General features: G+C 42.2%; 1 protein-coding gene across 4 annotated transcripts in view; it reads left to right on the top strand.

The window, feature by feature from the left end:
* The window catches only part of SEF (HIT-type Zinc finger family protein), a 66944-nt gene that overhangs the window by 53724 nt on the left and 658 nt on the right, over positions 1–12562 (top strand). For all 4 annotated transcript variants that reach the window (XM_087665830.1, XM_087665828.1, XM_087665829.1 and 1 more), the window contains exons 4-5: positions 11601–11709; positions 11965–12080. In XM_087665830.1, coding sequence (XP_087521956.1) covers positions 11601–11709; positions 11965–12080 — 225 coding nt within the window. The remainder of the gene's footprint in view (positions 1–11600; positions 11710–11964; positions 12081–12562) is intronic.

Raw genomic sequence — 12562 nt, 5'->3', positions numbered from 1 at the left:
TCGTAGCAGGGATGAAGTACTTGACAAGTTTAAAAAATTCTTAGCATTGGTTGAAAATCAGACTGATAAGACACTCGAGTGTATTTGCTCTGACAATGGTGGGGAATATGTGTTCAAGGCCTTTCAGGCATTTTGTGACAGCAAAGGGATAAAGAGGAAACTCATTGCCCCTCATAATCCACCCCAAAATGGCGTTGCAGAGTGTATGAATCAGACCATACAGGATAAGGTCCATACAATGTTGTCTTATGCTGCATTACCCCATTGTTTTTGGCCAGAGGCTGTTCTGATAGCCGTACACTTGATTAATCGGTCACCAAATAGGTCTTTGGGGGGAAAGTTTTCCAAGAAGTGTGGTCGGACAAGCCACCTTCATATGCTCACCTGAAAGTGTTTGGCTGCGAGGCTTTTATGCACATTCCTAAAGAAAAACGTAGCAAACTTGAGACAACGTCTTGTAAATGCATTTTCCTAGGATATGGTGACGAGGGTAAAATGGGATATAGATTATGGGATGCCGAGAAAAGGAAAGTAGTACGCAGCAATGATGTTATCTTCCGGGAAGATTGCATGCATAAACAGCCCGAAAAGACTGAGGAGGTTTGTAGGGTTGTATTCCGGGAAGAAATACATTTTGGACAGCAAAATGTGTGCGCTTTACAGCAACAAATACCTGCTGTAAATGAGCCTGTAAATGCAGAAAATAATCAGCCAGCTATTGCCCATGATAATGGGCCACTACATGTGCAGGAATAGCCAAGACAACAAGCTGTTAATGTTGATTTGTAGGCTGAAATGCCAGGACAGCAAGCTGAAAATGCTCCACAACCAGCAAATAATGATCATTAGGTTAGGAGATCATCTAGGGCTACTAGACAACCTGATAGATTCATTCCTAGTGCAAATAATGTGGCTGATTATGTCATGTTGATAGATTGTGGTGAACCATCTTGCTTCAAGAAAGCAATGGACAGACAGAATAACAAGAAATGGTATAAAGCCATGTTGTCAGAAATGGAATCTCCTGAGAAAAATGACACTTGGGACTTGGTGCAGTCGCCTAAAGGGTAGAAAACACTTCCATGCAAATGGGTTTACAAGGTGAAGGTCACTTTTGGCTCCTCACCAAAGTACAAAGCAAGATTGGTAGCGAAGGGGTACAAGTAGGAACATGGAATTAACTTTGATAAGATCTTCTCTCCTGTGGTCAAGATGACTACATTGAGAACCATTTTGGGCTTGGTTGCAGCTGAAGATATGGAGCTCATATAGATGGATGTAAAGAGTGCATTCTTACATGGTGATTTGCATGAAGACATATATATGCAACAACTTGAAGGGTTTGTTGAAAAAGGGAAGAGAAGATAGTAATGCAAACTCAAAAGGAGTTTGTATGGGTTGAAAGAAGCACCAAGAGAATGGTATCATAAGATTGATACATTTATGCAGTCTCAAGGTTTACATAGAAGTCAAGTGGATCACTGCAATCCCCTAATTACGTGTGGGGGACATGACATGAACATGTGGAAAATGTTCAAATCTTCCATGTAGGAAACGATAATAAGCTCCCTTCTTCCGCACTCTTGCTAGTATCTTTCGCATTGCCATTGGAAGAGTTGCCCCGGTTGATTTAGGTTTTTGGTGGATCATCCTTTTGCGTGCCTATGGCAAGTCTACAGGAGACGCTATTGCCAGCGGGGAATGCGCATCTATGGCATCGTCATGACAGAGGTTGGACGTCGCAAAAAGATATGTGACATTAACATTGGAGAAAATGTTTTAGAACATTGTTCTGTTTACACTTGAAATGGTTGCACTATCCTAACAATTAATTTTTCTCTCTCATTTTTTAAAACATTATCTAGCTACTCCCATTTTACTACTTCATCTTGCACAACTTATTCTTTTTTACCCTCTATTTTCATAAAAGGTTGCAGTCTCGAATATCAATCTACAAAACCTAGAGTTCAATGATATATATGGATTTTGGCATGCTTGTACACTAAGAAGGCAGTCGATGGCAGCATGATTATCTTGGTTCTGTATGTTGATGACATGCTCATTGTTGGCAAGGATACTCATGCCTTGGACTCACTGAAGCAAAGTCTTTATGGTAGCTTTGACATAAAGGATCTTGGTGATGCAAATCACATTCTTGGTATGCAAATACTCAGAGATAGGTCCAAAGAATTACTCTATCTATCTCAACAGGAGTATATCTCCAACATTTTGCAACGTTTCAATATGGAGGGGGGAAGAAAAAACAATTAGGGTTCCATTGCCTCCATATGTGAAACTCAGTGCAGAGAACAGCTCTACCTCTGATGATGAGAAGGCTGAAATGGCCAAGATACCATATGCTTCAGCTGTTAGCAGTTTGATGTATGCTATGGTTGCTATACATCTCGACATTGCCTTTGCAGTGGTAGTGGTTAGCAGATACATGGCAAACCGTGGTAAAAAGTATTGGAAAGTAGTGATAAATATTACGAGATACCTCAAAGGCACAAAGGAGTTGTGCATCTGCTTTGGAAAGCAGAAGGCACCTGTCGTTGGCTTTACGGATGCAGACTATGCTGGTCATGCGGATTGCAGAAAGTCCACTTCTGGGTATGTGTTTACCTTCATAGGAGGAGCAATCTCTTGGATCTCCAGGCTACAAAAGTGTGTTGCATTGTTTACTATAGAGGCAAAGTATATGGCTGCCACTGAGGCATGCAAGGAGGCTTTATGGCTTTCACGTCTGGTGGGAGAGCTTGGCATTACAGAGTTACCCGGTCTCCATTGTGACAATCAGAGTGCTATCATGCTAGTACGGAATCCTGTCTTTCATGCGAAGACGAAGGACATACAGGTGAAGTACCACTTCATTAGAGATGTACTTGATAGCAAGAGCATTGAGCTTGTCAAAGTGCATACAGATGATAATTCTACATAACTTCTCATGAAGGGTCTTCCAGCAGAGTGGTTTGCTCATTGCCGACAAAAGATGGGAGTTGGATAGATATATGTATTTCAGTTTTGTACATACCTAGACTTAGCTGATTCTTTTCTCCTCTCAAGGCACATTGTCTTTAGGCGGGAGGTTGTTGGTAATAAAGGCCCTCATGCCTTTTAAATGTGCTCCGGTGTGAACACACCCTTAGTACTTGTATTTTCATATATATATATCTATCTAAAAACGTAAAGAGATACATACTCGTCATAGTATCCACAAATCATGCTCACTCGCTACTCTACACTCTCTCTCCTGTTAGCAAGCACTGAGTGCCTCGATCCTTGTGCTTCTTGTTACTACAAAATATACGACGACTAGTAGAGATTTTGCGAGCACGCAACACATCCCCAGTTGGAAGACCCCCAATAAGAAACCTCTACATGAATACTTTACCTTGATAAGAAACCTTAGACTTCCAGAGTTAGATGAATCTTTCCTGCCACTTCTTTTTGCTATCGCGAAAATGCGATAATTTATTAGCCTTTCCAGTGACCCATCTCTTGCCTCCACCATCTAATGATAAATCCGAATAGCTAACCTTTTCTCGAGATCATCAGGAAGCACAAACATCCAATCTCGCCAAGGAGACTATGGTTGTAACGCAGACAAAGGAGAGAACCTCAAAAGCTTCTCGTATATGGATGACCAAATGTCATGATATCCTCAAGGCACCCGAAAGTGTTGACAAATACGTTAGAAAGAATAAAGATGAGGCTTCCCAAGAATAACACCACCAAGGACTATCTGCAACCCCAAATGAGCCGATTAAACTTGTCTTGTTGCAAATCTTTATCAGACCAACCCAACAACTTCGAGGTAGCCAGTACTTCTCCTTGTAGCGAATTCTCCTTCTCATGAAAATCAGAAGGATGCAAAACTGCAAAACTTAACATCTCTTGCCAAGATGCAATCAAATGAGAAAGGAGAAAAGACTGGGAGACCTTAATAGGCCTCGTGGAACTAAGCACATGCTACAAGAAGCGTGAATAATTGTGCTACTATGAGAGATGCCAGTCCTTTCTATGAAAAATTTTGCAATATCTGACCAGGGATGACTCTCTACATATAGTGCCTATAAAAGAGAGAGTCTCAAAGCAGCCATATGCAAATTAACACCCAATAAAGCCGCTCCCCCCATCCTTTTAGGAGTAGTCACATACTCCCACGAAATCCACACTTGGCCCAAATGATTTCCTTCCTTTTTCCATAACATGAATCAGATAGGCTAAACTAGTTCCAAAAGAGACTTCTTAGTCCAAGGAAGCAATGGCACAAAAAACGAAATCATACTGAACATGATGCATTGAGCAACTTTAAGTCTCACATGAAAAGGCCAACCTTGAGATTTTTAATACATGATCTGATCATGAATACAGGATGACATCTAATCAAGCAAGGCACGGGGAGCTACATCCACACCAATAGGATAACCCAAGTGTTCGGTTATATCTCCCCTTAGAAATTACAACTCCATGCCAACCCAAGAGCTGCAAATCATTCTCCATACAAGAAAGCAGTGTAGATTTTTGAGTATTAATATGAAGTCCCGATGCCAAAGCAAAAAGGTTCCACGCAACCATTGCCTGATTAACATAAAAGTGCGATCAGCCTTAAGGAACATAAAGGAATCATTAGCCAAAGATTGACCCAAAAGTTGGGCACCATTGGGAAGAGACAAACCAACAATCTCACCTTGATCGGCTAACTTATCCAACAATGAGAGCATCGGGTAAGTGACTAAAGCAAATAGCAAAGGGCGGAGAGGGCAACCTTGTCGAAGAGACCAAGACCAGGCAATTTCATATGTGATCCCTTCATTGAGTACAATACGAGCCGCAACACCCTAATCAATGGTATGAATAAGAGAAATTGGGCAAGAACCAAATCCCATGGTGGACATTAGCTGTCGTAAAAAAGACCACCTAACATGAATAAATGCCTTTTCAAGTTCAAGGTGAAGCATAACAACTTGCTAGCTTGAAGCTTTGGCATAATCAATCCCGAGTTGAACATTCAAAATGTTATGTATTATATTCCGACCCTTAATGAAAACATATTGACGTGGATGAACCAAGTGGGGAAACACTTTGTACAATCTATTGGCAATAATTTTATATAAAGAACCCATAACAGAAATGGGTCTCCATTTTGTTTCAAAGAGGTCGGAGAGGGAACCTTAGGCAATAACCGAATGACAACATGCTACTAGCGCCCATCTGGATGTCCAAGGATGTAACAATACCAGAAGCTCTTCTGCACAAACCAAGCTTTCATGACGGCACTCCAAGTGAGAAAATCAAAATGCTTAAGCTTATCATTAGCGGAACAATAGGGAGGTGCCATTGGAGAGGGTAGGATGAGAAGGTGAAGCAAAAAAGAGATGTAGAGAGAGAGAGAGTACAACCAAAACTCACCCCAAGATGCACTTGCCAAGAGTTCACACAGTGTGGAAGAATGCTGATCACAAAATGGCAGCTGCACAAAGGGTAAAGAGATCAAACAGAACGTGGAGCGAACTTTGGTGGAGCCAAAACAGGAGAAGAAACTCAATTTGCAGCCAAAAAGCAGTCGTGCAGCCTACAAAATGGTTGTCCCGCCCTGCACAGAGGTCAGAACCTGAAAATGCAGGTTTTCTGTCAGTAAACCAGCAGTCACCTACGAGTCTAGGTGTCACCCAAGGTAGCAGAGAGAGGACAGACTGAAAACCCTGATTGCTGCTGTCAAAACGTGCACTCAGCAGTGCAGAAACAGGCCATTTTAGTAGAAAATTAGGTTGCCCAGGCTGTAAATCAGCTGCAGCAGTGGAGAACAGGATCAATTAGTAGCAATAGATGAAGATGGCAGATCTACAAGTGTAGAAAACAGCACAACAAGACCAGAGATGGACTACGTTAGAAGTGGGTGCATGTTGGGTATTTCACTCATGCCTCACTTACGCCTACACTCACATAGGAGTGTCAGTGATCAATAGGACACCGGGGCACTTTTTACTCTCGGTAGGAGAGGTTTTTTCCCCATACTTAGGTATTATTTCGTATGTGCTTATGACACACACTTACGAGCACTTACCATGTTCGGGTGTGAACATCCCCCTACAACCCTGAGGTTTAAGGGTTGTACCTTGTACTTTCAGTTAACACTCTTTCAATCTATTGCATTGGGTGTCGTGCTTCACTCTCTACTGTCTATTGGTTTTCTGTGCTAAGATTCAATCTTGTCCTCTCTCACATTTGGCATTAGAGCATTGGCTTTGCTTAGCTCAGCTCAGCTCAGTCTTTGGGAGCTTTTGGCTCAATCCAACTCTACCTCCTGCAGCTCCATAGTTCTCTTCAGCTTAACTCTTCAGCACGACCTGCAGCAGCAGATTGACAAGTGCCCTCTCCTTCAGCATTTCGCTCAGCAAGTCTACCAGCGCGAGCTCCACCTGCAACGAACCGACGCTATCTGTGTAGCCTGTGCCTGCGCCCTTCCGCCTGGACTCTGCCATCTTGTCTACCCCTGTGTTGCATGCCACGTCAGCTGCCTCGCTAGCCCAGTCTGAAGCGCCACCAGACGTCCCGTCGTCTATGCCCTTACCCCTGCGCTCTGCCGTTGTCGCTTCGCTTGTCTGGTGCCCACCCTTGGATGCACACCGTTCTTGTCTGAAGACGTCCAGCTCGCTCTACTGAAATGTCGCCGATCGTCAATCATCGCCAGCTCAGCTCGTGATTGAAGCGCCCGACTGAAAGGCTACTAATCAACTCGTTTTCATGCAAATTTTCAGGCTCTTATTTTTTTTTTAAATTTCCTGCAATTCCTGGAAGCTGCGATTCCCACACCACAGACACAGAAGTCAAGAAACGTGTTTGGGACACATTAAATGCAATCTCTCGACACATTCATCAAAATTTTTTAGGGCTTTTATGTTTTCTGGGAACATTGGCATATGCACTACAGTTACAGTCACTAACAGACTATTTCAACAAATCCGAGGCAAGAAATTTTAGGGATTTTGTTGGTACAGTGTTACTGAACACTGATTGCACGTTGGGCTGCGTGCATAACAGATAGTTTTGACAGAGAGCACCTCTGTACGCTAATTGCACAAAGTTATTTTTTGCAATTTTTGGAAATTTTCAGATTTCTAGTGTAGGTCTGCTTTGACATTGCTCTTTTGCATTTTTTGGTAATTGAAAATCATGGTAAATCAGGGGGGAGATGTTTTCACCTATGTATCCAAGGAGGACAGATTGGATGGAAATAACTATTCACTTTGGTCCTCCATGATGAAGAATGTACTTATGGCAAAAAATCTTTGGGATTATGTCAGTGGAGAAGAAGTTTGACCTGTAGTTGTGGCTCCAGCTACTCCTCCTCCAGGAGGACGTACACCTCAGCCTGCTCCACTTCAGCCACTTCCCCAAAGAACAACAACTCAAAAAGCATGGGATACACGAGATGCACAGGCTTTGTCGCTGATTGCATTGGCAGTTCAACAATCAATCATCCCCCACATTCGTTTAGCAGCTTCTTCACGAGAAGCTTGGCTAACTTTGGATCAGATGTTTGCAAGCGAGAATGAGACTTGCATCTCTTTTTTAAAGAAAGACCTAGAGACATTGAAAATGGATGAAGGTGGTTCTATTCAGGATGACTTGAACAAAATTTAGGACTTGCGAGAGCAACTCATGAATGTTGATGAGTACTATTCTTATATACAGATGATATCTACCACTTTGAACTCATTACCTCCTTCGTACTTGGCTTTTCATACGGCCTTAAACCTCACCGTGAGGATTGCCGCGCAGCAATCACTTTTCTTCAATTAGTCAGTTTGCTTCTAGAGGAGGAGCAAACACAAAGGAATAGTGGTGTGGATGCTATAGCCTCCGAGTAGGCTTTTATGGCTAGACAAAAGGGCAAAGGTAGCCAAGTGAAGAATGCTCCCTCAAGTTCTGGGACTTCTGGCACATCACATGCAAACAAAAAACAAGGGGCACGCAAGTCAAAAAGGGAAAATGCCATTATTACAAGAAGCCATGCCACTATATCACTGAGTGCAGAAAGCGCATTGCCAAAGAGAAGAAAAAGGAGTCAGGAATGTCGGTTTCTGATGCTCATTCCATTGCTATTGAGTCCGCATCCTTTGTTGCAGATAGATACTATTGTTTTTACACATGCAGTTATGACACCTCCTAGGCAGATCGAGCATTCAACTCTACTGAGGATGCAGTGCTGCTTCTAGGCATATTACTTCTCACAAAGATTTATTTGCATCTGTTCATGTAACTCCAGTTGGCAAGTCTGTACAGTGTGTCAACAATGCATCATACCTTGTTAGAGGTATTGGGGAGATTGTGCTCATAACCATTGATGGCTCTATTCTCCGCCTACAGGATGCTTTATTTGTGCCAAGCATAAAGAAGAATTTGGTCTCTATCTCTTCTTTGGCACGTTGTGGATTGCAGGTCACATTTGATGATGAGAGATGCATGGTGAGAGACAAAGAACACATGACTTTGGTCTTGACAGGCACTTGTGTCATGGGTTATATGAGTTGGATGCTCTTTCAGTTGATCAGTCAGCGTATTTAACATCCACTCTTACTCTTGCTATGATACAGGTAAAGTTATGGCATACTAGGATGGGGTATGTGAACTTTGGCAGCTTGATGCTCTTACAGTGTACGCAGATGCTAGATGGATTATCTCTACTGGAGAGACCTCCTGAGCACTTGTGCGAAGGATGTATTTTGGGGAAAAATGCAACGTTTTTTGTTTCCCTGTGATGTTGCTTTTCGAGCAACAACCAGGTTGCAGTTAGTGCTTTCAGATGTATGTGGGTCTATGCAGATAAGCTCATTGGAAGGATGTTACTATTTTGTGACTTTTATTGATGACTTTACTCGATTTTGCTGGGTCTACTCTTTGGTGAAAAAGGCAGAAGTGTATGATGCATTCTTGACTTTTATCGCACTTGTTGAAAACGAGTCTTGTTGTAAAATTAAGACTCTCCGTTCGGACCGAGGGGGGGAATACATGTCCTCTATGCTGAATTTCTTTTTGAAGGAGACGGGCATTGTCCATCTGTACACTACTACTTATACCACACAGCAGAATGGGGTTGCATAGAGAAAGAATCGGTCACTCATGGAGATGGCCAGATGTATGCTGAAGGCAAAGAGCTTGCCTCACAGTTTCTGGATGGAAGCTGTCATGTGTGCTTCTCATGTTTTGAACAGATGCCCCACCAAAGCTTTGAAGAAAATTACACCTTTTGAGGCTTGGAACAGTCGGAAACCTTCTATTGGACACTTTCGTACCTTTGGGTGCCTTGCATATGCACATATTCCAAAGGTACTCATGAAAAAGTTGGATAACAAGGCTATTAAATGCATTTTTATGGGATATAGTAGTGAGGGCAAAGGTTATAGACTCTATGATCTTGTTTTGAAAAAGGTGTTTGTCATTAGGGATGTACTATTTGAAGAAAAATCAGAATTGTTCCTGGCTGGGTTTAGACACATATTAGGCTGCCCGTGATGTATTTGAAGGGCTGCTGCCCATTACATTTGGTGATTCAGCTGGAGTTTCAGCAAGTGAACTCAATGTTCGGCGAGCTACTCCTTTGGAAAATGCAGACAATCAGCCATTGGCTGATCTGAATATTCAGCAAAGTGCTGAAACTGAAATTCAGCAAGAGCTTATGCACAGTTAGGAGGCAAGACAAATGCCTAGATGGTATTTACAGACTATGAAAGATAGTCATTTGGATGCACCCATGGCTGGTTGTACTAGAAGGCAAGCTCGTATGCATGATACCGCACATACCATGGAGTTTGTTATGGCAGCTAGCACCCTTGATGAAGAGGAGCGTGAATGTTTTGAGGATGCACAACAGTGTGTGCATTGAATGGCAGCAATGAAAGCTGAATTGGATTTTATCACTAAGAATGAAACATGGGATTTGGTGTCTTTGCCATTTGGGAAGAAAGCCATTGGAACAAAATGGGTCTTCAAGCTGAAACGGAATGCAGATGGATCCATTGACAAATACAAGGTAAGGCTTGTAGCTAAAGGCTATGCACAAGGGCATTGCAGTGACACGGAACCGAGTGTTTCATGCACGCACGAAACACATTGAGATACATTATCACTTTGTCAGAGAGAAGCTAAATGAAAGTGATATCAGCCTTGTCTATTGTCCTACCACCAGTAATGTGGCAGACATCTTCACCAAAGCTCTTCCTCGTGAAAAATTTGAATCATTTCGCCATGCTCTAAATTTGATCTCCTTTGGTGGTGGATGATCCTTGTACTCTTGATCACTCTTCACTCCAAGGGGGTTTATTGGGTATTTCACTCACGCCTCACTTACGTCTACACTCACATAGGAGTGTCGGTGATCAGTAGGACACTGGGGCACTTTTGCCTCTCAGTAGGAGAGGTTTTTCCCCAGACTTATGGTATTATTTCGTATGTGCTTATGATACACTTCCGGGCACTTACCGTGTTCGGGTGTGAACACCCCCCTACAACCCTAAGGTTTCAAGGGTTGTACCTTGTACTTTCAGTTAACACTCTTTCAATCTATTGCATTGGGTGTGGTGCTTCACTCTGTACTGTCTACTGGTTTTCTGTGCTAAGCTTGGATCCTGTCCTCTCTCACAGTGCAGCAATGGAAGCATGACAATATGCTGTAATAGACTACACAAACATGAGAGAGAAGAGAAACACTGCACAGAAAGAAGAACACTACAAAGAAGGACTCGAAAGATAAATGCTCAGGAAATGGAATCCGTATACCAAGGCAAGACACAGCACAACTCAACAATGAGTCACTGGTTGTGCCGTCTCTGGCACCAGCTCCTTCTCTCCAATAGGACTTGCATATGGTGTATGCCGAATGAATGAATGAGGGAGGCATCAATCCTATAAATAGTACAAAATCATGAATTGCTCAAGCCTTGGCCAGAAATCTGGGCTAGATTAAATAAAGTTGACCGATAAGAGAAAGTGCAGTTGGCCATAGAACTAGTGCCCTAAATCTGGCAATCACATCACAATCAAGAAAATGTGCCCAGCCCATAGGCTCTTATGAACTGACTAATCTACTAACAAAGATGCCCATCATGTCTTGGATATAATGCTTAGATCTGGGCAAGGCATAGAAAAGGGACCCGCACAACGAGCTCTCGCCTATATGTCTACTAGGCTTGTTAAGCCAGACCTCCAACTGACTCTTAGATGGCAAACCCACTTGACCCTTTTGGATATTGGATCGATGCTGGAGTCAACGAGGACCCAAGTGTTATCACATGTGAAGTACATTTTTAGAGGTGAATATGATGATCACTTGTCAGAAAGCGTAGATCATCACTTTTGTGACATGACAAGTTACATTTTAGAGGTGAAGCATACATATCATCACTTGTAAGCCAGCTTAGTTCATTGATTTTGTGAAGTCTACTTTTTTGACATTGTCAAATATACATTCATAAATAGAAACAATTTCCCTTTACTTCAGTATTGATATGTTCTCCTTTAATGAAGCTTTTTGGGTTGCTTTTTAGTTGAGTTAGATGCCTTGAAGTTGTCTATGGCTAACAAATGCATTATTGCAGGCAGCTCTTGCTCGGCTTGATGCTCTGGAGACAGATAATGCTGTGGCTGAGCTAATTGATGTTGAAGAAGAAGAAGAAGAAGAAGTATCCCTGGATGATGAGGACCAAGGTAACCAAGAGTAACCATAAATGTCAAAAGGGAAAGCTGGTTAAACATTTTCTTATGTTTCACTTTCTGAACAAAATTGTAGAGTCATTGCTAGCATCCTGTTGTAATCAAGCATTAGCTACCTTACATTTCTTGGTTCTGCATGTTAATTGCTGGGGTTTGCTTGATGGTTCTGACTTGAAAATTAGTATTCAATCAGAGGAAGTATATTTCAACTGCTATGGCTGATTGATGATTCTGATTTGCAAAATTTAGTGTTCAATCAGAGGAAGCATATTAAGGGTGGCAAACGAGAGACAAGGCAAGCAAGGGCACTTGAGAGGCTTGAAAGCGCCAAGAAAATCAGGAGTTTTTTTGACTTGCTGGAGGAGGTTAGTTTTGACTTTACTGCCTTACTTTCACTGCTCTAACCACGGCCACTAAATCTGGGCATTTTATTTTAATTTTATGGAGGGCGTTGGATATTGAAGTTGTGTTACTGCCTTACTTTCAGTGCTCCAACAATATCCACCACCAATGTTGGGTCTTGTCAGCCAGAAAGTAGGCTGATGGGTAGATCTGGTTATAAACAAATGGATGGCCTAGCTCAGTGAACATGACTGCACGTCTCGCCTTGTTTTACTAGCTTCTACAATTGTCTCACGAGTCATAATTAATGTATTTTTGCTAGTATGGATAGATATTGTCTCATGGTGACTGCACTTTCTGCATGTGTTAACCCAAATCGATTGAAGTGCGTGTCTGACCTTGTTTTACGAGTTTCCTATAAATGTGTATTGTGGTGACTTCTGCATTACACAGATATTGTTTCATGGTGAATGTACTTTTGCGTATGTTATCCAAGATGATTTGA

Source organism: Lygodium microphyllum, chromosome 24 (assembly GCF_053477565.2).
Source record: "Lygodium microphyllum isolate KBCC chromosome 24, Lygodium_microphyllum_v1.1.10, whole genome shotgun sequence".
NCBI classification, from domain to species: domain Eukaryota; kingdom Viridiplantae; phylum Streptophyta; class Polypodiopsida; order Schizaeales; family Lygodiaceae; genus Lygodium; species Lygodium microphyllum.
The sequence above is the reverse complement of the archived record's forward strand: the minus strand, read 5'-3'. Positions and strand labels throughout refer to the sequence as shown.